General features: G+C 45.5%; 1 protein-coding gene across 4 annotated transcripts; it reads left to right on the plus strand.

Annotated features, from left to right (window-relative positions):
• Positions 1-23,980, plus strand: rc3h2 (ring finger and CCCH-type domains 2). 4 transcript variants are annotated; one of them, XM_047569743.1, is made up of 20 exons: positions 1-445; positions 6,384-6,712; positions 6,798-6,915; positions 7,315-7,548; positions 7,953-8,128; positions 9,561-9,761; positions 9,864-9,996; positions 10,805-10,923; positions 11,325-11,437; positions 12,603-12,917; positions 13,217-13,419; positions 13,541-13,854; positions 13,943-14,089; positions 15,180-15,317; positions 16,927-17,091; positions 17,195-17,438; positions 17,757-17,841; positions 18,765-18,972; positions 19,079-19,242; positions 19,363-23,980. In XM_047569743.1, exons 2-20 carry the CDS (start codon positions 6,482-6,484, stop codon positions 19,508-19,510), a joined length of 3,456 nt encoding a protein of 1,151 aa, XP_047425699.1. In that variant the 5' UTR covers positions 1-445; positions 6,384-6,481; the 3' UTR covers positions 19,511-23,980. The 4 variants fall into 4 exon arrangements, with proteins under 4 accessions (XP_047425699.1, XP_047425700.1, XP_047425697.1 ...); XM_047569744.1 differs by having other exon boundaries at positions 13,538-13,854; positions 19,079-19,267; positions 19,363-19,502; XM_047569741.1 differs by having other exon boundaries at positions 3-445; positions 13,538-13,854.
• Positions 23,981-24,213: the final 233 nt, after the last annotated feature.

Raw genomic sequence — 24,213 nt, forward strand, 5'->3', positions numbered from 1 at the left:
AACCCTTGGACGCCGTTAACGAAATCTCGGCCGGGGGGGCGGGTGGGAGGGGGTGGGGAGGCTGATGCGAGACGCGTCGCCGCGAGGCGGCTCTCTGCCCTGCGCGGCGCAGCCCGGTGAGGCGCAGTTCAGGCACCATCACCGGCGGAGCGATACCACCACCATCTCCTCTCAGCCTCGGTTTATCAAGCCGAGGGTGTGTGGCACACTGTACCTGAGCGAGCGTGCATGTCACATACTGTTGGAGAGGGGGGGTAGAGGACCAAAACTGGACCAAGCCACCTGTCTCTCAGTGCTCTGAAATGCGGCGCCGTATCACCCCCGCGTCAAGAACAATCTATCTCCTGCGGTTGTTTTGCAACTGATGAAGATTTTCTTTTTTTTTTATTATTTTTTGATGCGTTGTGGATGATGTTTATCCTGGTGCTCCGGTGTAGTGCGTGAGGTAAGTGACTTATCCAGAGGTGCGCGCTACTTTCTCCTGCTGCTCGGGGCTTTGAGATTCAGCTTGAATTCTTTTATCATTTTATAGCCATTCATACGCTTTACCCTTCAGCGGAAAGTGAAAGGTAGACACAGAAGCGTCACATCTCGCAAAAAAAGATACCAATACACCCGGAGCCATTAGGTAGGCTACCAAGCTCACCATCAATTTCTGCAACTGGTGCTGACTTGAATATTGTGAAGAGGCAGGTTGAAATGAAGCTCGCAGTCAGCTGAGATTGAAAGCCGCGGCTGCCTTGAAGGAGTTAAGGCGCTCGCAGTATCTGTAAAGCAGCACGAAACTGTAGATGCTGATGTAATGGTGGAGACCTGCTAATGCTTGCTCCGAGTCGCTTAGGTTGGAACGTGACATTTCACGCAGCAACATCACTGTTGCTCTCCGAGCGACTCCTGAGCCACGGCAGAGCAGTCCCCCAAGTTCAGGCGCTGCATGTCATCTGGAAATGCAGCACTGTCATCACAAAGTTGCAGCCAGCCAGCCAGCCAGCCACCATGTTAGAGGTTTTGCTCTGTGACCTGCTGATCTGCAGCAGCCAGCAACCTGATCTTCTAACATTATTATCCAAGGGTGCAACAAACTAATGGAATATTGCGTAACAGTTATTCCACTCCTGTTGCTGCATCTTGCAGGCGTGATAAAGCAGGCCCCGTGCTACTGTTATGTGTGCGTTTAACAGCAGCTTCGAGAGCTGTGTGGTTGCCCTGCCTCCCATCCAGACACTACCCCCACACACTGCGATGACAGGCGTAATGAATAAATAATCAGACAAACCCACATACCCCCACTGTACGCTCAAACAAAAAAAAAAAAAAAACAAGTGGGCAGACGCACTGAAACAACTGTAGTAATCCTGTTATAAATAATGGAACATAGTCCAAATATCTGGGGGGAAACTGCTTCGGCAGCATTGTAACGTATATGTGGGGGAAAAGAAATCAAATGAATGTACTGCAAGTGTTTGTTTTTTTTGCATTGCATTAGTGTTTTGCTTTTTTCGCTGTTCCCAGCGTGCTGCAAATTGGATTTCGTGCGCCTGTTGAGAGTTCTCCAAACGATTAACAGCCGCCATCGTTTGTCAGTGTTAAAGTTTAACTTTCTCTTCATCATTTACCTGCTTTGCTGGTGTTGTTTTCCCCTTCACAGCAGAGAGGCTTTACTTCCTAAACCACTCAGAGAGAACCTTTTCTGTTCACACATACACACACACACACACACACACACACACACACGATCTGGATTGCATTTTTGGGACACGGGTGCCCAGAATCAGTTTATCTTGTTACCTCGTGTGTGTAAACTGTAAAGACGAAACACCAAACATTAATGTATTTCAGGCTTTCTTTTCTCAGCAGCGTGGTAGGCGTGAGGTTTCGGTCTTGCTGTGCTTTACCCACCACGTTTTTACCAGGACTCTTTGTTGACGTCTCACGGTGAAGTTCTGGTCGTGTTTCATGTTGTAGTAATGGGGGGGAGTCTGCACGGGGCGCGTTCAAACAGGGCATCGGCACACTCAGGGTCATTAAATTAGCGCGCGCGGCCTGCACACGTTTCCCAAAATGTTAAAGTTTTCGTGAGTCCATGACATCACGTGCGGCCGCAGTATGTGTGCGCCTTATTGCACGCACACGCTACATGGGACGTTCTAATTCTGGGGACGCCCGGTGACAGTGAGAGGGGGCTGCAGTCCTCATATTACTTTACATTCCTGTGCTTCAGGTTCAGTGCTCACAGAATCCTCGCGCGACCTCTTCCTGTATGCGTGTGCACGTGTGCCAGAGAGGAGGTTTTTGGGAGGGGGGTGGTCACAGGATCACAGGTCCACCCGGTGCCACTGGTCGGTGTTGAGCTCTGTTTCCTTGTTGAGATTTCTGTGCCTGTATTTGAGAGGCAAGAATCAGTAGGAAACATGACGTGATGTGAAACAGCGATGTGGAACAAAATTAGTCACCATGTTGTTGTTTACGTGCAGGTGCATATTGGACTCGCATGCGCAGGCCCAAACGCGTGGCTGTCAGAGCCAATCTATGAGCCAGTTTTATATAAACTCTTGAAGTTTCAGTGTTGTGGTTTTGACACAAGGCGGGCCCGTTAATCACGTTCTTGCACGCAGTGTCGTACGGCTGTCCCTGAAGTGTCTTCCTTCACATGCAGGGGTGGAAACAAACGTGCCACCTTGCTACACTGAAGCCGGTGAAATTCATGTCAACAGCGCTGTCAGAAAGCACAGTCTGCAAGGACGCCCGGCGCGAGCGTCAGACGCACACAATCGGGTGCGAGGACCCCGACGCGTTCATCCATTGTCGCCGCGCGCCTGCCCTTGGCTCCCGCTCCGCGTTGGCAGACGACAGCAGTCTGCTTCCCCAGTCCCTCGTTTCTGCGAGGAAGCCTTATATGGCGCCGGCACAAAGCTAACAAGCCGCATGCTAGTGGCTGGAACGATACTCCAACCTCACAGCGGCTTTACCTGTCACCTAAAAACAAACTGAGCCCAAACCAAAGTCCACATTTAATAGTGACAGTAAAAAAAAAAACAAAAACGTGAGAGTGGGCCAGGCGTCGCTCTACTGTAAACACAGTCTTACCTTTAAGTTCTGACTAACACTCTCTCAGGGCAACCTTTTCCTGTCTCTCTGTATCTCTCTGAGACATGCCAAAGGAAACTCCAGATGCCCCCCCCTCCTTCCCTCCCTCCTTCCCCCCCCCCCTCCCCACACAGCACAGAGGACCCGCTGCTGTCCCGAGCCAGATGATAGCTCGCCAACTGTTGGCTGTAAAGACACAATGTACTCCTCGCCCCGCGCTCGGCGGAGTGGGTGGCTCGCTGGCAGGCCCCAGCAACAAGTAACTGGCCGGGGCCTTCTTTCTGACAGTTTCAGGAGCTTCATTTGCGTGTTGCTCTTGAAATCAACGTGCCGCATCTTTCCTGGTGCTGTTTAAAATGTCACATCCTTCTTTTTTCAACTCCCCCCTCCACACACACACACACACACACCCCTGCATGAAAGCACTGTAGGCGTGAACCAGGTCATGAGTTTCCTCGTAGAGAGAGGACGGAGATGAGGAAGTTGTGGTCGGCTGCAACAATCCACACCCACTTCTCCCTGTCACAAGACCAGAGGCATTCATGACCGTGGGGGCTTTTGTTTTTCAGTGTGTATGTGACACAGTTGCCTACACACATACATGAGTAGTGATCCATTCATGCAAGTAATGGAAGTCTTGTGTGCATCATGATATTTTGTGGCGCCCTTGTGATGTGAGGCGCTCATGCATACGAATCCAATCGGTGGTGCGACAGTGGCAGTTTTTCAGGGGTTATTGGAACCCGTCGGGCGCTCTCTGTAAAATCGGGGTGCAGCAGTTGCTCACAACAGGAACAGGTGGCTGTCAACGTGACTACAGCCAAAGATTTGCGGTTAGCAGTTGCCCCTGGAGTTTGCACCACTCCCTAATCTCTCTCTCTCTCTCTCTCTGTCTTTTCCACACACACACACACACGCTCACGCTCAAGGCGGGAGGGGAGAGTTTTATCCACTTCGCGCGGGCAAGATAAAACTCCCCACCTTCTCCGGCTCCAAAACCCCCTCAGAACCATCACATGAGCGCTACCTCACCCTTCCTCAGATGAGGGCTTCAGCAGCCTGTGGGCAACAAAAGCTGTTATTTATATTCGGGCTCCTCGCGGAAGGAAATATGACGCGTGAGGACAGGGGCGAGCTGTCCACGCGGCAGAGGAGCCAGCGCAGGCAGGGCGAGGAGCGCGCCGTTGGGAAGGTGCGTAAAGCTACCAGTCGCCGTGTGTCGCGTTGGCAGACGTTTACGTGCAGTTTGCGCTGAGGTTTTGTGTCTGTTGACTGTCGAACGTGGACCGAATCACGTGCGTAGACGCGCGCCTTTCCCCTTTCTGTTTCCATTTGACTACCTGGGAGGTTTTGGTTTTCATTGAAAGTGGATTTCCAGGCTCGAAAGTGTTTAAAATAGGATAAATTTCAGTATTTTAAAGACTCGTTGTTGGCTACTATTAGTTGTGGTGTTGGTGAATATTTCTTTGTGTGCAGTCCTCTCGTGCACATGTGCTCCACACAAACCTGCACAGGCGCGCACACACACACACACACACACACACACACACGCGTCCTCTTTGCAGCGCAATTTCAAAACCGGTTCTTCAAACAGAGGCGGCTTGTTTCTCGAAAACCACCTTTTCTGCGTTAAGTCTGCTACAAAAATTTGAATAGATTTTGTCTCATGCCATGTGCTCTGCGAGGGCGCCAGCTGTTGTTATGGTGAGTAGTGGGAGCAGATGTTAACAGGCACTGAAAGCAACAGGTGCCTGAGATCTGCACACAGTGTCCAAAACATTTTGCATAACGGAGTCAAAGGGATGTTGTTGAGAAAAAAAAAAAGTTATTTTTTTTCCGCCCTTTCGTCTGCTGTGATGACGTGCCGAAAAGGTCACAGTAGGTCATTTACACTGTGTTGTTGTACAAGGAGTGGCACACTTCCTGATTGTGCCGTGGTGCCAAAGCCGACTACAGCAAGTGGGGCATTTGAATGAACGTTACATTCATTTTCAAAGTGCACAATCGAAGTAATGCATGGATTAACACTTCCCGCTCTGCTGTATCACCGTACGAACGTCGGTTCGCACTGGCACCGTAGGCCCAATCAAATTAAATGAACGCCGTCGGTCCTGGCAGCGGCTTCATCATTATCTCGCCAATTTACAAATCATATTCTCTCCCCAATAGACTTGCCTGTCTTCAGTAAAAAAAAAAAAACAAGTACATAAAAGTCAATTTATGAGGATTTTAGGCATTATCAGGACGAAAGTCACCTATGACTGTATGTATGTGCTTTTTTAAAATATATATGTAATATAGCACTACCTTATTCTGTTCAGTATTTCTGCTGCCGATGTGTTTATGTATTTTGTGGTCTGAAACCTTAATTTGAATAACAAATAATAAGTCATCAAAGCAATAATTTGGCATGGCGCTGAACTTCCCGGTGTCAACATAGTAAAAGGAACCACATTGTTTGCATTATTCTAACGAGGATAAATAAAAGTTAAGACTTCCTAAACACGCCCTGCATAATGTACATCCACGCATGTGATCTAGCTTCCCTCGCTCTGTGCGACTGTGCTCGGGTCAGTGGAGCCTCAGCAACTCTCCGCTTTGGGAGCGATCGACACACACACTAGGAATTTGGCCGACAAACTCTCCATGAAACAGGATGCTGGCATAATTCAGCTCCGTTTGTCTCAACCTGCATTGCTGTCTGCGCTTGTCAGTTGTTGGCACAGCTGTCTGATTCACTCTCGCGGCGTTGTTGTGGTTCGGCATGAGCTCTGCCACGCTATGTTTGCGTTGACGCGAGTTGCTGTTGAACACGATTTTTCGTCGAGAGTTTGGCAGCTGCTTACTTTTAATGGGAGGGGCTCTTTTATTGCTTCCGTTAAGTCAAATAAATCTACGACTTGTATTTCGACAGAGGCCGAAGCACTTTGCTAAATACCCACTGTGGTTGATTGAGTTCAAAGGGTTGTGAGATAAACTCTGCTCTCTTATCTGCTCGATCAGTTTCATATGTGACACAGTGCTGCAGCATTGACCCAGGAAGTATTTGCATGTTTACCAATGTAGAGTGTATTAATTACCAGAATACACATGCGCATAACTGCAGAAACTACTATAATTAGCTATAAGCTAATGGACATGTTGCTGTGCATTGATTTGTATTTAAAACCACTACAACTTCTCATATTCAGAAATATTTGTTACATTTACAAAACAGCAGCTAGTTACGAACACTATACATTATATTATATTATATTGCTAAATTACTAATCATCGTTGTATTCTGTTCCTCATAGCCACCATTGGTGCTGGCGAGCAGGTGCTGTTGTCGAGGCCTGTTGACATGCGTTCCCCCTGAGCTTGGTGGCGCCCCCCTCAGCGGCGTGGTGGCAGGATGCCAGTGCAGGCGGCCCAGTGGACGGAGTTCCTGTCCTGCCCCATCTGCTACAATGAGTTCGACAGCAGCGGCCACCAGCCCATTAGCCTGGGCTGCTCCCACACGGTGTGCAAGACATGCCTACACAAACTCCACCGCAAGGCCTGCCCCTTCGATCAGACGCCCATCAGCACCGACATCGACCTGCTGCCGGTCAACTGCGCCCTGCTGCAGCTGGTTGGAGCTCAGGTGAGGCGGGGGTTGGAGAAGGAAGGAGAGTTTTTTTTTTTCTTTCAAACTTTGTCTTCACGTGTCCATATATCCCCCGTGTTAGGTGCCAGACGTCCAGCCGGTGAGCCTGAGCAGCGCAGCGGAGGTTGAGCACTATGAGGTGTGCAGGGTGTGCGTAGAAGAGCTGGCTCTCTACCTGAAGCCTATCAGCGGAGCCAAAGGTGACCGTTTTGTGTGTGTGTGCACGCGTCTGTGTTTGCCTCGCGATTGTGACGGACATTTGTTGAAGAGGATTAAGCCCTCCGTGTCCAACGTGCGGGGGCTGCCGTTAAGCTTCCTGTGTAGCTTGGCATTCACGCCTTTCGCATTTCTCATTGCTTCTGTTTTATGGTAATGCAGGAAAAAAAAATAAATAAGAAAGACAACTCAAACTGAGAAGTGGCTTTAAATTTGGGTTTATTGCACGTTAGCAGCTTCCGTAATTTTTGGCTAATAGCATCATATATCCACGTAAAAGTACCTACAGCCGGTTGGCACCTTCTCCTTTTTTTTGTGAATATAGCTTCTATAGAGAAATGATTGTTTTGATTGACTCCAACAATGTCGCTCACTTCCTACAGGTGTGGCGACCCTGAGTCCGAGCGTGCTCAGCCGGCCCATGCAGAGGAAGCTGGTGACCTTGGTGAACTGCCAGCTGGTGGAGGAGGAAGGGCGCGTGCGGGCGGTGCGAGCGGGCCGCTCCCTCGGCGAGCGCACGGTCACCGAGCTCATCCTGCAGCACCAGAACCCCCAGCAGCTCTCCGCCAACCTCTGGGCGGCGGTGAGGGCGCGCGGCTGCCAGTTTCTGGGACCCGGTGAGTGCGTGAATCTCGGGTTATTTTCTCTCGCATGGACTAAGATCTGTCGCCCCGAGTTAGAACGGTCTAAGAAACTTTGAGCCCTTTGAGGTGAGGTGTCTCATCAAACTCACTGCTGCCGCTGCTGGCACCCGGGTGTCCTGTGATGATTACTCATAGGGCAGATTCTGACTGGGAACATGTTTCTCATCATGATAACAGAAGGAGTTCATTTAAAAGTCTGAGGACACCTGGTTCTAAGAGGCTCTGCATGTAAGACATAGACATTATTCAGTCATTATTTAGTCGGTTTAGAATATTAAATATGTTTTTTTTTTGCCTGATTGTATTTATGCTGAATATTGTATCTGGTTCTTTCCCCGCCTCCATCCCTATTTCCCCCTCTAACCCCGTCTCATCAGCTATGCAAGAAGATGCGCTGAAGCTGGTTTTGCTGGCTCTGGAGGACGGTTCAGCTCTGTCCAGGAAGGTGCTGGTTTTGTTTGTAGTCCAGAAGCTCGAGGCTCGGTTCCCCCAGGCCTCCAAAACCAGCATAGGCCACGTGGTGCAGCTGCTGTACAGGGCCTCCTGCTTCAAGGTACGCGCTTCGTGAATGCAGCAAACCACACCGGTAGACGAGCAGACGTGAGCAAGCTGCAGCGCCAAGTACTCCGTTTCAATATACATGAAACAAACCACCTCCCTTTGAACTGAGTCTGTTTCCAACTTCACAAAAGAACCTCCATTTGGTGCTGTCCCAAGAACCCAAGCCATAATAAATGACCTCATTAATGAAGGGTATTTAAATAGACCCTCATTTGCCACCACGGATTCCTTTACTGCAGAGATAGTGCTTCTTATAAATGCTTTTTTTTTTAATATTGTCCCTTGTAAATGTGCATTTTTTCTCTCATTGTGTCTGATTGATCTTTGGAAAACCCGCTTTTTACCCCTGCACCCAGCTCCGTCTCTTAGGTAATATCTAAAAATCTGATACTACTAATTTCCCGAAAGCCTATATCTATCACGAGGATAAGGGCTTCTGTAGATATATTCTGTTCCCGTGTATTTCCGTGCATGTTATCTGATGACAGACATCGCTGGCAGGGCAGAAATGCCAGCTATCCGCCTGTGACGTAACGGCAGTCTATATTTGCCCTCGCCGCCCCGCCTTGCAGGGCAGAGACAAACAGCTCGAAGGTGCAGAGACAGATATGTATGGGGAAAAAAAATTTAAAAAAAGCAAAACCCGACCAGGTGATAGAAGTGGTGATATTTGATTTTGTAAACCATAAAGGGAGTGTGTTGGTGTCTTGTGATGATTACTCATAGGGCAGATTCTGAGAAGGGGAGATTTCCCCTTGTGTGATCTGTATTTGAGTTTATGAGTCTGAAGACACAGATGCAATTGTAAATGAAATACAATGGAAATATGACTCAAAATATTATGACATTATCTATTTTTAAACTTTATAAATACATGACTTTCTTGTGTGTTCAAAAATACAAACATAATGGATGGTGAAAAATGGTATTAATAAAAAGGACAATTAAACAAAAAAAAAAACTTTTTATACCAGCAGTGTTACCAGAAACTATAGAGTGGCCAATGTTCTGTGGCTTCTGGTGTAGCCATCAGATATCTGAATAAAAGATAACGCATATCAGGACCTGTTCCATGCGCTATTGATTGTTTTCAGTCTGTCTAGTAACTCAAGACACAACAATGGAGTTGGCTGGCAATGTCTTTCACTGGACAGTTTGCACTCAGTTAACAGTTTAAAAGGTATCTGCTTGACAAATACCTGCGTCTTTTATTCTCACCAATACTAAGTCAACACTACTTTGACTACAAACCCAGATAGCTTCTGGTACCAAGATCTGGTCCCCTGACTGCAGTTTCTGCTTATTCAAATGCAGATTTCGAGAATTTGTAGAAAATTGTTCCCGCCTGTCCGTTCATTCTCTTCTCACCTTCCTGCCTTCTTTGTTATTCCCTCTCGCTGCACATGGTCCGTCCTCACCACCAGGTGACTAAGCGCGACGAGGACTCATCTCTGATGCAGCTGAAGGAGGAGTTCCGCACGTACGAGGCTCTGAGGAGAGAGCACGATGCTCAGATCGTCCACATCGCCATGGAGGCGGGCCTGCGCATCTCACCTGAGCAGTGGTCTTCTCTGTTGTATGGAGACCTGGTCCACAAGTCCCACATGCAGTCCATCATAGACAAGGTTCGCTACACTCTTCTGCAGAAAAGAAGCAAAGGATAAATACATTGATTAGTGTATCTTTCTTTTCTTTTTTTAACTCTCCTATCCTTTTGTTTACTTTAGTTGCAGTCTCCGGAGTCGTTTGCGAAGAGCGTTCAAGAGCTCACCATTGTTCTTCAGAGGACTGGTGATCCTGCTAACCTCACAAGCCTTAGACCACACCTCGAGCTACTCGCCAACATTGACCATAATCCAGGTACTTGATTTAAGAGTATTCATCCGAGCAGACACTAAGTCTGAGTGATCAACATTTTCTGAACAAAAGGCTCCACTAAGGACATTAAGACGTGAAGAAAATCATCAGGGTGTAGCGCTCACATACCAAGACGCAATCTGAAAGTGCAAAACAAAATAAATAGCTAAAAGCTAAAAGCGGGCACCTCCCTTCCTTCAACGATGTTAAATGATACGCTGTTACAGTTTAAATTATTGCATTACACATGCTACATTTTGAAGACATTACATGAAGATGTAGAAATATACATTTGTGGACCTCAAGAGGATGCAGTTTGTCGATGCAGATGATGTCCTGATCTCCATTGAAAGTCCCTATAGAGGATACAGTTATTATTCAGTTCGATTGGCGTCTTAAAACATGACCAGGTCCGACGTCAGAGCCTTTCAGTGTAATATTGACTCAGATAAGGGATGAATTGCCACAACATTGGTAGCAGACATGCGTGCCCTGATCAGAGCAAAATGCAATTCTGTAGCTTTTAAAATCATCTATTTTTTTCTTAAGCAAAGACAATCACCTCGACTGTGCACATCAGTTAGTCTTAGCATGCTAACATGCTAACTAAGATGTTGAACATGGAATACATTAGCATCAAATGTCTCTAAATTAACCTTATCATTTTATCCTTTATTCTGCCTTAGTAATAGTAAAACATGGCCCAGTCCAAATAGTTAGTCATCTTTCTCAACTTCACAGAACGTCTTAGAGATCATCTAACGATAAGAATCTGGACTTAACAGGCAGTTTGTTGATGATCTGTGTGCAGATGCCCCCACGCCATCCTGGGAGGAGCTGGAAAGTGTGATGCTGGCTGTAAAGTTGGTGGTTCACGGACTGGTGGAATTCATACAGAACTTCAGCAAGAAGAGCCACGAAACTCCACAGGTACTCTTGACGTGATAGGAAGACATCATAACAGATTCAAACAGAAACGAGATGGGATGGGCTGTTTGCTTGTGAGGACTTGCCACCACGCTCCTGCAGCATACTTTGTTGCTCCTGTCGGTGGCATCTAAGAAAGATAAAAGGTCATGAAACGCTCTCTAACCACTAACAGCGTAGCAGTAATTGTTGTGTGCTCAACTAAATTGCCGTGAATTATTTAACTGGTACAGCAGCGTTAAAGCAACTGCTAACAATTGTCAGATTATGCAATGGTGACTGAACATGGTCTCTAACCACACACTGTGTTGTTTCTGTTGGGGAAAACAACAGAAACAAATAATATAACCGGTAAAATACTTCAATTTTACAGTCAATGTGCATTGTGTTTGTGTGTTCTGCAGCCTCAGGCCAACAGCAAGTACAAGACCAGCATGTGCCGAGATCTTCGTCAGCAGGGAGGCTGTCCCAGAGGAACCAACTGTACATTTGCACACACTCAAGATGAGCTGGAGAAGTAAGTGATCGCTCATATTATTCTATCGCATTATTCAATTTTTACTGGATCCACGATTATTAATACTGATGTTTCTTTATTCCTGATATAGTTGATTTAAGATTATATTATGTTAGACAGAAAGTCTAACATAATAAAAGCCAACAGTTGGCTTGCTGGCTGATGTTGAGCATCTGTGGCCTGAGTTTGGAAATGTTTTATCTTCATCTAATCTGAATGACATGTCAAATGAATAAACTGTAGATCAGTCGGACAGCATGACTGATGGAGAAGCCAAAAAAGCCAGCTCTGTACGACCTAGAGATGTGATTTTAACAAACGAACTGAATCTATTGAGCAGCTCTTTAACAAGAATGATGGGAACTGAGTCGCAGTCGAGAGCAGTATTTTTTTTGGAGTTATTTTTTTTGCTGCTCCACTGAGTGAGACATAAGGGAGGAGCACAGAAGAGTACACGTGCGGTGCTTTTCAGATGTGCAAATATTGCACGATGTCATCTGAGTTTTCCACATGCACGCAGCGGTCTCAAGAAGGGCGAGGGCACGCTTCTTTCGAATTGAGTAGCTGGCGACACAAAGGACAAAATCAGCATCTTAATGCACTTTTGTGACGGCATAAACAGCGGCATATAAAGCAAAGCGTAATGTTCGCCAGATCAATATTTCAAAATAATTTAAAAATCAGATATAGTTTGAATCATTCTTATCCTATCATTCATTACACTTATTACTTCCCACATAAAATGAGTTAGCCCAGGGTGGCTTCTTGAAAATAAAGATAATATAATATATAAATGTAAAATTTACATCTCTGTGAAAGGAACAGATCCACAAGATCCAGTCAAAGAGCGGTAAATCCCTTCTCTAGTCCTACCCTTTGTATCTCTTTCGTGTATGCAGATACTTCTTCAGGTTTTCCTTTTTTGGGCGACAAATACAGACTGCTGTCCCCTGCTGGTGCGTAGAGTAATTTCTTTTCGCCTAAGTTTATCTAAGTGACTAATCATCATCATTTTAAGAACAGATTCATATCTCTAGATTTAAGGTCTCTAGCCTAAGTGGCACTTCCTGTGCCCTGCCCTAACCTGCATCCTCATTGACTTAGCCTGCGTGGCTTTTTAGAAAGATTTTAATTTATCTGTGTCCTCTGTTTTATCTCCCTTCAGATTTAGACTGAAGAACAAGAAGAGCAGCAGCGTGGCCCGTGCCTTCAATTTAGCCCCCGGTGTCATGAACAAAACCTTCACCATGGAGGGCAACATCGGCGCTGACGTGTCTGCGGCGGTGGGGCAGTCCCTCAAAGGCGGGGGGGAGAACGCGGCCTCCATGACAGAGGGAGTTCCAGTCTTGACTCACCCTCAGCTCATCTCCAGGGGCGCTGACATGATGGAGGAAATGATGGCGCCGAACGGAACCAGTGGGGCTAATGGGTGCGGGAGGTTATCTGGCACCAACAGGAGCTCATCGGGGTCAATCGAACAGTAAGACGCTTGGACGTCTTTTATTATGTATTTAAGCATGTGATCAATCTTTTCAATATTACTTCCAGCGTCTCATGACTGGTATTTTAGTGGAGGCTGGTCTACACAATAATGATGAACAACAATACTGAAATGTAGATTTGAATGGAAGGTAGTTTGTTTCATTCAAAGATATTTCTCTCTGGGAAATAAAGCCTTTTTGTGTTGTTGATGAGGTCAGATGTGAGGAATCTCCACCTTAGCCCAAAGGCTGACCATGTGTTCATTGAATGTCTTTGTGTTGCCGTTGTGTTCAACAGGAAGCCCGTCTCTCCTCCCAGGACTCCAGTGAGCCACTCCTCAGCGTCTTCTCCTTTGACCACAGTTGGGCGGGCTGATGGTGGCGCCCCCATGCCCAAACATGGTCAGTTCATCCTGCGTGCACCGCATCCTTCTCAGGCGTCAGAGCTGTACTACCAGGAGCCTCATTCTGCATACGACACGGCCCACTATCCACCAACCTGTGAGTCAATTTAAAGAAAACAAAAAAACGGAAATAACACTTTCTGGACACTATACCGTTGCCGTCAAGAGAAATCGCAAAGGCTCCTCTCTTTATCTTTATCCCTCCCACTCTCCAGCAGGTTCCTACTACCCGTCAACTCTCCATCCTCCTCACAAACCTTGTATGGCTCGATTCCTCCGATCGTCCAACGTCCCGGAGTCCTCTCTGCCGCCCTCCATGGGCCCTCCGCCATCCTCTTACCCAAGCGACCCGCAAACGCCACACCCGCCTTCTTCCTCCTCGTCGGGTTACCCGCCACACCCGCCGCCCAGAGATCGGATGGGACCACCCGCCTTCCACCCCCACCCGGGGCAGACTCAGTACGGGCCCTTGGCTCCGGCTCACGGCGTTTACGCTCCGCTCTATGACAGCAGGAGAGTATGGAGGCCCCAGGTGAGCCTCATCGTCATCATCATTATATCACTGTGTAATTTGAAATCTTCTGCAGCTTTGTTCACGGTGATGATGATACCCGTTGCAGCTGTACCACAGAGAGGACGCCAGGAGTAACTCACTGCCTCCAGAGGTGCTGCATTCCTCTGTCTACCAGCCTCCACTCAGGGAGAGATTCAACTCTCTAGACAGCAACTACTGCTCTGGAGCGGAGCACCGCGCAGGGCTGCACAGGGTGGGTGAAATAACGCATACTCGCTTCAGATTGGCTGGGGATGGGGGGGACAGAGTGACACTTTGCTTGAAAGATGCAATAAATATAATTGAAACTGCATTGCAGTAATTAAGGGCAATATAAAATCATTTTCTTACTGTGTTGCTTTTATAAAATGTAATTTTACATCCCTTTCAATATCCAGCGATACCATCTATATTTATTTCTTGCGGTCTGCCTTGCACTGGAGACATGTAATGATGCATTTCTTTTCAGCAACACATTTCCTTCCTCTGTTTCTGTCTTTACGCCCACATATCATCTCACCTCTACCTTCCCTGCCAGTCACAGAGCTGCAGCACGTGGCTTCAGCCTCCACTGTAGTCCTCCCACTTCTCACCCAGATATGTTTCTGGCTCTCCCACTCACTTCTCTGCCGCTTCTCACAGCGTCACATGGCATTGCCAGCAACACTGCTGCTGTATTTTATTTGCCGTGCTGCGTGCAGTGACATGAGCTGTAATAATTTGTTGTACATTTGTATATACATAGTTATTCAAATGTAGGGGGTGGGAGGGGGGGTGGGGCGTAATGTAAGCAGCGTTTGTAACATTCCTTTGTAACGCACGGCCAGCCTAAAGAAAAATATTTTGCATGAACATGTAATCAGTGCTGTGCAATGCGCTGATCGGGCGTAACATTACGGCCACTGACAGAGCGGTACCCGGCAGGAAACAGACACACGCAAACAAGCAGTTTATGAACAACCAAAAAACATGAAACAGAATACATTATGAGGCAAGTTAATGCTAAACACCACTTTCTAATTCACTCTTAACAAAACATGCAGGGTTTGCCAGTTGCTTCTCTGCAGGCTCCCATGTATAGACCTAGTCCAAACATAAAATGCAATGAGCTTATTATTAGAAAACACTAGAAAACCCAAACTTTGCTCTTAGGTTTGTGGATTTTTGTAGATGCCATCTTGTTTTTTTTTTCATTCCTGTACTGGCTACACACCTAACAGCACCAATACTAAACAGTTATAACTTGGAATTTCACTATTTTTGTGATAATGTTATAATGTGACATTTCCTCCTTCCTCCCTCAGGACTACGGACGTGTTCCTCTGGGCTACGAGGATCTGTTCAGGAGGAAGCAGGAACAGTGGGCACATCATCACCACCATCACAGTGCCAACAGGCCCTCCCAGTCTTCCCCCATCTTCACCATCGATTTTGGAGCAGAGGTAGAAGGCAAACAAAAGAGACTAGCGCGCACGCCGAGCCTCGTTAGGGCATTTGTTCGAATTAGAATCGCTCTGCCGCCGCGGCCAGTTCATCACGGCTGTCTCTGCAAGCCGGCTGAAACCACCAGCAGTAATTTGCTTGCTGGTTTTCAAATATGTTGTATTTAATTCCTACCCCAAAAAGCTCATACATCAGTGGCGTCCAATGCTATTTCAGTGGGAGATAGTTGCTTAGCAACTGTGGAGGAAGATATCATGGCAGTGCACAATTGTGGTGTGTGGGTGTGTTGTGTGTGTGTGTGTGAGAGAGAGAGAAAGAGAGAGAGACAGAGAGTGAAAGAAAAAGAGTATAAGAGAAAGCGAGAGGAGGGACTTCACCAAACTCAGTGACTCAGTCACTCAGCTGAGTAAAGCCTTGTTTATATGCACACCAGGTATATTTGTGAGAATGTCTACTGTTAAATGGACCTATTAAATGTGTTAATCCCAGTTTCGTCTTAAAGCCTCTGCACAAGTGAAATAAAGACCAAAAGGGTTCTTTCTATGCAGCATCCAGAGCTTGACTCAGGAATTGAAGCGATCGCATGTCAGTTAGTGTGTAAATGACTGAGAAACGCACTTATTTTGTGCCGTGTCCGGAGCCGATTCCAGCCCACACAGAGCATTCTGTCACAGGTCTGACACATGTAGAGATGCAGCCGTACGCACTCTTGTGCACGCCCACACCTAGTTTAGAATCTCCATTTACCTAAAGCTGGGCTCAGATGTGTTTAAAATCCTAACCCAAATCAATCACTTAAGGCCGGAGTCTTCAATGTGTTTCAGACCAAGGACCCTCAAACTGATGAGAGATGTAGAGACCCCCACCCACTATATGTGTTCTGTATTAAATGCCTAGTGCTATTTATAAATATACATTATTATCATCATTTTGAGTTCAGTAATAAGCTGTTCAAATTAGACTTAGACAGACTTTAATGATCCACATTTGTTTATGTCAGTCTTGTTGCAACAACATACCTGACATAAACATACCTGACAGAGTCAGCATGTGCAGCAGCGATAGGGGCGGGGCCTACTGCGTACAGGAAGCTGGAAATATGTTGGATTCATGTTAATGTGTATATAAAGAAATATAAATTTCTGGGGGAAAATTGTAGGTAAAAAAAATAATAAAAAAAGAAATACATAATAATGTCTAATAAACCAAAGATTTGCCAACCCCCCTGCAGTACCTCTGCGGACCCCCTGTTGAACACTATGATTTAAGAAGTCTCTGAGCCCAAACTGCACCTCTGCATCTGCTAATACCAAGAAATAACCACTGAGTCAGCCACCTCTAACTTTACAGCTGAATATTACAAATAGCTGAATTTTTTGTTTCTACATAGCAAATTCTGGACTTGAGGTGAGCAGATGCAAAAACAAACATAAAACATTGTCATTATCCTCTGGTTACCCACAGAAGTTAAAAAAAAATGAATACAAGAATCCACAAATCCTTCTAATCTCTGTGACCCTTTAACATCAGTCTGAATTTTGCACACACACCAGTGTCTTGCAGAAACAGTAATACGCTTTCCCATGTTCAAACGTCTCCCTCTTTCAGCATGTGGAAAGCAGTGGAGGTCAGTGTGTGGGGTGCAGGTTCCGAGGCGAGGAAAGCTTAGCGCACTACTCTCCGTGGTCCTGTGGCACCATCGGCCCCTGCCTGAGCCCCTTCGAGCCTGAAACACGCGCACACACATCGGCCCACTCCTGCTCGGAGCACTCGGTGAGCCCGGACACAAACGAGGAGACGCTGACACGCGTGCAGATAAACTTTGTCTAGTTACACCTTTGCCTGCAGATGTGTGACGTCTTTTCTACTTGTGCAGGAGCTGGACAACAGCGAAGGGGGCGGCGTTAGCGGTGGTGGCGTCGGGAAGCGGTGGCTGCACTCGCTGGATCACTACCGGCGCCTGAAAGACGAGGACCCCATCATTCCCTTCAGCGAGGGGCCCATTATCTCCAAGTGGGGCGCCATTTCCAGGGCGTCCCGCACAGGCTACCACACCACTGACCCTGTTCAAGCCACGGCCTGCCAGGGCAGCGCAAGCACCACGCCCATCAACTTCAAAGGTGAGGGAGAGATGAAAGAGAGGTGAGGGAAAAACAAGGTAGATTAACAAGGTAGTAACAAGGAATTAAGGGTCATGCCTTAATTGATTGATTGGTAGACTGGGTCTGAGGGAGATTAATGGAGGGATAAGAAGGGTCACGGTGATGGAATGACTTCACAATGATTTTTTTCTTTAAAACTGTCACTTTTATCTGTAAATCCCTTTATATGTCCTTTATCTGTTTGTTATAGCAATGACTAGAATGCTTTTAATTTATATTATTAGCAGTATTCTAGCTTTGATTTGTTTCTCTTCCATTTTCTTTCTTCTCTCGCAGATTACAACCCCCACTTGGATCATGGTGACTACAGGTGGAGCTCCAGAGGATCAGACTCTTCCAGTCACTCCAGTTTCCTGGAGAGGTACAGCATTGTCATCCAAAACTCCCTGGCACTCCTTTTCAATATATGAAACCTTTCAAATACATTACACAGTTTGAAAATTTCATGAAGGAAGTTTGTAGAGGTAGACATAAGATATATTTTGTGTGTATGTAGACAATTGTGTCTGATATAAAGATATACAAAAATATAGAGATGAGTATATGAGGAATATGTATAATTTATACTGCATAGTATGTTCTATAGGTTTTCAACAGGGGGTCCGCGACCACTAGGTGGTCTGTGGAGGTACTGCAGGGGGGTCGCCAAAGCTTTGGTTGATTAGATATTTTTAGATATTTAAAAAAAAAATTCCCACAGATTTATATATTTTTTTAAATGCACATTAATGTGAATATAACATAGTTTAGTAAAGGGATAAATGGAGGCCGAAGACATTACCTTTCAGTCAACATTTGATTCATTCAGTGATACAAGAGCTGCCTCAACAGCGCAACACTAGCCGAGACCTGTCAATCTAAGCCTCCTGTACACAGCAGGACCCGCCCCTATTGCTGCTGAGCCAATCACAAGGCCACACATTACACGTTGACTGTCAGGTTCTGAGAGCCTATTCAGTCCCCAGGTTAAATCCCTGGGGCTGTAATATTAGCAGAGGAGAATCTAACAGTGCAGCTCGCTCCCATCAGCCATCTACTGGGGATCGGTTTGTCAGTAGAACAATGCATTAATAATATGTATTTAATAGCACTGCACTGAGTTTAATATAGAACACCTATAGTAGGTAGGGGTCCCTACTTAATATCTCCATCAGTTTGGAGGCCTGAATAACAATGAAGACCCCTGGCATAGAATATATATATATATAAGGTATATGAGGTATATGAGGTATATATAAGAGGTATATGATTTATGTTCCTTTTCTGCATTTGCGCCCACTTTAGTGAGCAGCTTTGTGCATCAGAGCTGCACGGCCGTCGCACTTCATTAAGCAGCGGAGAGAAGATTGTGTCTGACCTGCACGCCCATCAGACCGCCTTTGGCCAGGATCGGGACCGGGCCGAGAGCGAGCCGGACCCGGGCCGAGACATCGAGCTTGAACTGCGTGCTCTGGACATGGAGGATTCAGACCACCAGGATGTTAAGTCTCAGGTTGGTCTGAATGTGCACAGATCAGAGCACACTGTAAATCATGTTGTGTAAAAAAAAAAAAAAAAAAAACGCTTAATCACATGCTGTTGTTGCCTTTGCCTCACAGGAGTCTTTAGATCTGGCCGCCCCACAGTCTCAGGATGCCTCCCACCTCCTCCCACCTCCCTGCTCGTCTCCCCTCCTCTCATCCCCCGTGGAGGAGCGACCCCAAACTGACAGTCTTTCCACTGAAAAGATAGATGCCCACCTGCTGAAAAAGATGGCCTTCAGGTGAATTACCGAGATAATCGCCGAGGTTCGTGAGGAGCAAATGGTCTCCGTGCCGTCTTCATACATTCTTTCCTTCCCTTCCCTCCTTTCTTCCATCCTCCTTCTCTTTCTGTTCACCAGGAGGTCTCTGTCTCCGGGTGGGCTGGTCTCAGGCGGCCTGGGCATCGGGAAGCTGGTGCTGCGGACCGGACCTCCCCGTCCGGGCAATTCTTCCACCCGGGCTTGTCCTGAAACGCCCAGCACAGAGATGCTGATCAACGGAAGCTAAGGGGCCACGAAAACAGACACTGAGCTGAGTCACGTGCCCACAACCACTTCATGGTTAAAGGGAATACCGTTTAGGGCATCCCATTTACTTCCAGCCTTTGTATACAGTATGTCAATCATATGCCTAAATAAAACTTGCCACACCACACTGCAAGGGGCAACAGAAAACACACTGTAAGTTGTGGTTTCACCAGTGTATAGCTCTGCGGAGGTTTTAGTGCTATAACCGTCAGTGGCTGTCGAGTTAGATAACCGAACACGTCCAATGTTTTTCAGTTTCTTGATCACAGTTGCGTGGAGAATTTTTCCTAAGTCACTTAAAATGGTTTAGATTTGTTGCCCGTAGCGACAGCCTATTGGTAACAATGGTAACAATATGCAGATTTTCTTCAGTTACGCCATTTTATTACACTTCACTTCAGGATTTCTGTCTCGTAATACTTTCATTTCCTTCTGATCTCTATTTTTTTCACCCATATGTAGCCTCCGTTAACTGCTGGAGCTCAGAAACCCCCCCCGTGCTGAATTTACATTTGGGCACCCGAGAAACTAAACAAAAGTCACACGCTGCAGTAAATTAGCCATTTATTTATTTCTACCCCACACTTGTGTTACTCTGTAGTTTGCTGTGTCTAATTGCATTCTAGCCTGTGCCTTGTTTCCCTTTAAAGCAAACTGATTTATTATGAAGGACCACGCAGCTATTTAAAACCTACATACCCTTATAAAATAAAAAAGAATTATTTCTCTTTACATGTATATCTCTGAGCAGCCTTACATGGAAAATTACTTCAGAGCTCTCATTGACATTTCATTTTTAATGTATTCCCTGACATATCAAGAAAGAGACGTTACTGATAATGCTGAGACCAAAAAAAAAAAAAAAAAAAGGGCAGGGTCGTCCATCCCTCTGAGAAAATGAAAGAACTGTAGAGGCCTTTCATTTGCTGATAAGTGAAGCGAGCCTCTGTTTTATTGAGTCATACGATCTTTTAAGCGTTGACCTCTGGAACGCATCGCGTCTAATGGGATCTCAGAACACGATCGCACAGTCATGAACTGAATTTGTAAGTGATAATTGATCACTGGAGGTCAGTAATCTGTGTTAGGAACCTTTAACATCTATTATTCTGCATGCATAAAGAACTGAGAGCTTTTTCGCGGAGGAGAAGAATTTAGTAGATTTAGTAGAAGAAGAACTCCTAATTAATCTTAAAAATCTATTTTGACATCTTTGTGGGCCTGTAGAGGCGCATAAAACTAACCCCGCTCATAGCAAGCTGAAAACCGTCTCACAGCACAGCGTGCACAGGCCGCCATTCACACACAAACCTGCAATACGGTGAAATTCCGGCTGTGTCCTATAAAACAGACAACTGGCCTCTACAATTAACTTTTATTCCTTTCTCAGAGGTAGACTTTAAACTCATTTGAGTTACTGAACACTGGAAATCATGTCTTTGTGATCCCGTGCTTTCCCGGTCCCGTCACATTTATGTGCCACTATGCGCAAGCAGTATTCCCCGGCTGTGCGTATGACGTGTAAAGGTGAAGCCTACAAAAGAGGAGGGCACCGCTTCTTGTGTTTATTCACGCTGAGTCTTTGTTTAACTGTTTTTTTTTGTTCTGTTTTATTTTATGCATTGCTAACTTCTGTGAAGTTGTCTGTGGGGGTATTTTGTATCAGGATCTTTGTTGCTCTTCTTTGTTACATTTCACGTCGCATCAGTAGACAGGACCGACGGTGCTGTCTTATGCGCGTCTGTGCCGGCTGAGCGTCAGATGCACTGTGATCTGCCGAAGTCTGCTTCGCTGTAGCTTTGTTTAGTGTGGGTGGTTTTCATACAGATCTGCTGTGCCTCACTCTGTTATATAGGCATGAGGCATCACGGCCAAGTTTGATTTTTAATAAATAGCACGAAAAAACATGAACCCGTCCAAGGCTTTGCTCAGACTGCGGGCGAATTTAGACCAGATTGATCAGATCCAGATTAAACCAACCTATGTGCACAGGTTGCTGAGGTAACCGCGTACCTACTCAACATGGCCCCTAAACTGTCTCATTCCAGTAGCTTCCTAACAGCTTCGCCTGTATTGAGTATCCTCCTCAAAGTTACTATCAGACAGTTTACATCAGCTCCTCTGCGCAGACCTCTTCTTCGTGTTGTTGCAAAATTGCTTTTTAAATCACCTCCAAATCTGGTTTCAATCAAGTTTGAAAATTAATCTGGATATGGTCAAGACTAGTCTTGGCTAGCAGTCCGAACAAGGCCTTAGATAAACAGGATATAAAGTAATGACACCTCCTAAACGTGTTTACACCTAATTCTAAATTTAACAAGACTTAAGGTATGTGACAACGAGACGAGGAGGGGTAACTAATATGGGTCTTTCAAGCAGCCCTTGTCATTTCCCTCTCATCTCAGCTGCTGTTTGTTAAAAATAAAATTTAAAAAAACCCGAGAGGAAAACATCAGCGTCTTTCCTCGCAGATTATTACACATAGTTCTATTTTACAGGATGGTGTATTGAGTTTAAAATTAAAACTTTTTTCTTTTTTTTTTTTTTAACCAAAATGAAAAGTGGCTCTGTGACCATTTTCATTCTTCCACCAAACTGCTCAGAGAAGCAGGCGGAGACATGAAAGGACTGGAACGGACGATTCGTCGTGACTCGACGCGGCGACGCGCTTTTGAAAAACGTTCTGTTGACAATTAAGAGGCAAGGGCCGACGCAGGGATTTGCTGAAGCTGCTCCCGGTCACTAAATTAGCTCAGCTACCTACTGTCACTCTGCATCTGTTTACAACTTCACCTTGGAGGTCATGTGACGTTAAGTGCCGTGTTGTGTACAGTACAATCAATCCCCTTTCCCTGCAGCTTTTTCCTCTTCATCACACGTAAACCATGTGAGGAATACTAATACTTCTCCTGTAGTTCCGCTTTGCTCCATTAGAGGAGGCTAAACCCTTGTCTGTGTGAATTGCTCAGGGAAGACTTAATTTGCTCGGCTGCTTTCGGCTTTTTCATCGTTTTTAATGATCGGTGAAAGAATTTACTTCACTCAGTGACAACTGCCCCTCTCTCCCAGATGTGTAAATGGGTTCAAGTGTGAAACACACTGATTATATTATTTGCCAATGTTTACTTTGCGAGTGTTTTCTTTTGCCTCTCGGTATCAGTATTGGCTCTGCTATTTGTGTTCTTAAGAGAAAGGGCTGGGCACTACTGCGTGTAAAAATAAAAAACTAACAGAAAAATTAAAAAAAAAAACAGTATTGTGAGTATTGATCTACTGTCAAAGTGATACTGCTGTAGTGGCTAATTGCACTGCACTAATTCCCACCCCCATCACTGCCAGTGGGTGCCGGAGTACGCCCCTCAACCACTTTCCTCCACCCCCACCGTCTCTGTTCTCCCTGCATCCCGCGTCATGCATGCAATATAGTTCCCTCTTGTGATGGCGGAGGAGTAATGACGATTCTGTAGTTGTGATACAACACACCCAGCGCTGTAAGAGTTCTGCACATGCCCACTGTGTGGCCACGTCAAGTGCTGAAGTCTGCTTGCAGCATTTTTATTGCTTGCTCATGAAAATGACTTATTGTTTAACAGCGATTATATTATCATTATTATTATTGTTAACCACATTTGATCGTCGTCGTGGTATTGTTTCCTTTTCGGTATATATTCTGCTTCTTTGTTTTGAATTTGAGAGTTTGCTGGAATTTTTTTGTTTTTTTGTTTTTTTTTATTAGACGAGGAAGTGTCTCAATATTCTTTATTGTTTGGAAAAAACAACAAAAAAAAAACAACCTGTTCGTTGATTGTGAAACATGATGAACTGATGTTTTCTGACTATTCATGTCTGTATTAGACATTTTATTTGCGAATCTATTGTTCGATTGAAATGTAAATGAACTACTATGAGATGGTACGCATCCGTCATTGTATACAGTCTGGCACCATCATTAGATGGACTTACAGTATAGACGCTCATTTATACGACCTGTGCTGATCAGATATATTTAAATGTTTAAATCGTTGGGGCAGTTGTGTAATGTTTCGGAATGAGGAAAATACACTCCTTGAGAGACAGCGTATTTAAAATGTCCCCAAGATGAATAATACTGTTACGTATTCCATTTATTTCCTTGGAAATATCGCATTGTGAAAGGTTTCCCTTTTACTTACTGTACGGTAATGCAGGACTGGAGTTTAAGTCTAACCTATGGTGATGATTATGTGCTATTCATAATTGATATATAAAAAAAAACAGTTTGAGTTTTGTTTCACTGACTGACTGATTCTTCTGTGCATTTTCTAGCTTGTTTAACTGTTTAACACTGACCCACAGACAGCTCGGCCGAGCAGCGTACTTGCTTCTGTGTTGCACTGAGAGATGGTAGTTAAGAAAAAGGAGGATTTCAGCACATGAAATTGCATGCTATAATAAACCAACAACAGTAGTATATCTGTGATTCTTGTCGTGATTTGTAAATGTCTTCTTATGACATTACACAATCAAACTGACCTGATTTAATATGGATGTCTATGTTTTTTTTTTGTTCAAAACATATGGAGTAGAAGGACGTAACGTATGTCTCCATGTAGTGTTGTTGCGGCGTAATGTTATTAGGCAAATAAAGACCGTGGCAACACTCAAAGGGCGCCAAAAGTCGCTCTGAAAATATCCGGGTTGAAA

Source organism: Mugil cephalus, chromosome 19 (genome assembly GCF_022458985.1).
Source record: "Mugil cephalus isolate CIBA_MC_2020 chromosome 19, CIBA_Mcephalus_1.1, whole genome shotgun sequence".
Lineage (NCBI taxonomy): Eukaryota > Metazoa > Chordata > Actinopteri > Mugiliformes > Mugilidae > Mugil > Mugil cephalus.

Excerpts from the sequence above, each read along its gene's own strand:
- rc3h2 (XM_047569741.1), top strand. The coding sequence starts at position 6,482 with ATGCCAGTGCAGGCGGCCCAGTGGACGGAGTTCCTGTCCTGCCCCATC. Across the intron at positions 13,855-13,942 it reads GGAGAGTATGGAGGCCCCAG|CTGTACCACAGAGAGGACGC; the intron begins GTGAGCCTCATC and ends TACCCGTTGCAG. Across the intron at positions 19,243-19,362 it reads CTGAAAAAGATGGCCTTCAG|GAGGTCTCTGTCTCCGGGTG; the intron begins GTGAATTACCGA and ends TCTGTTCACCAG.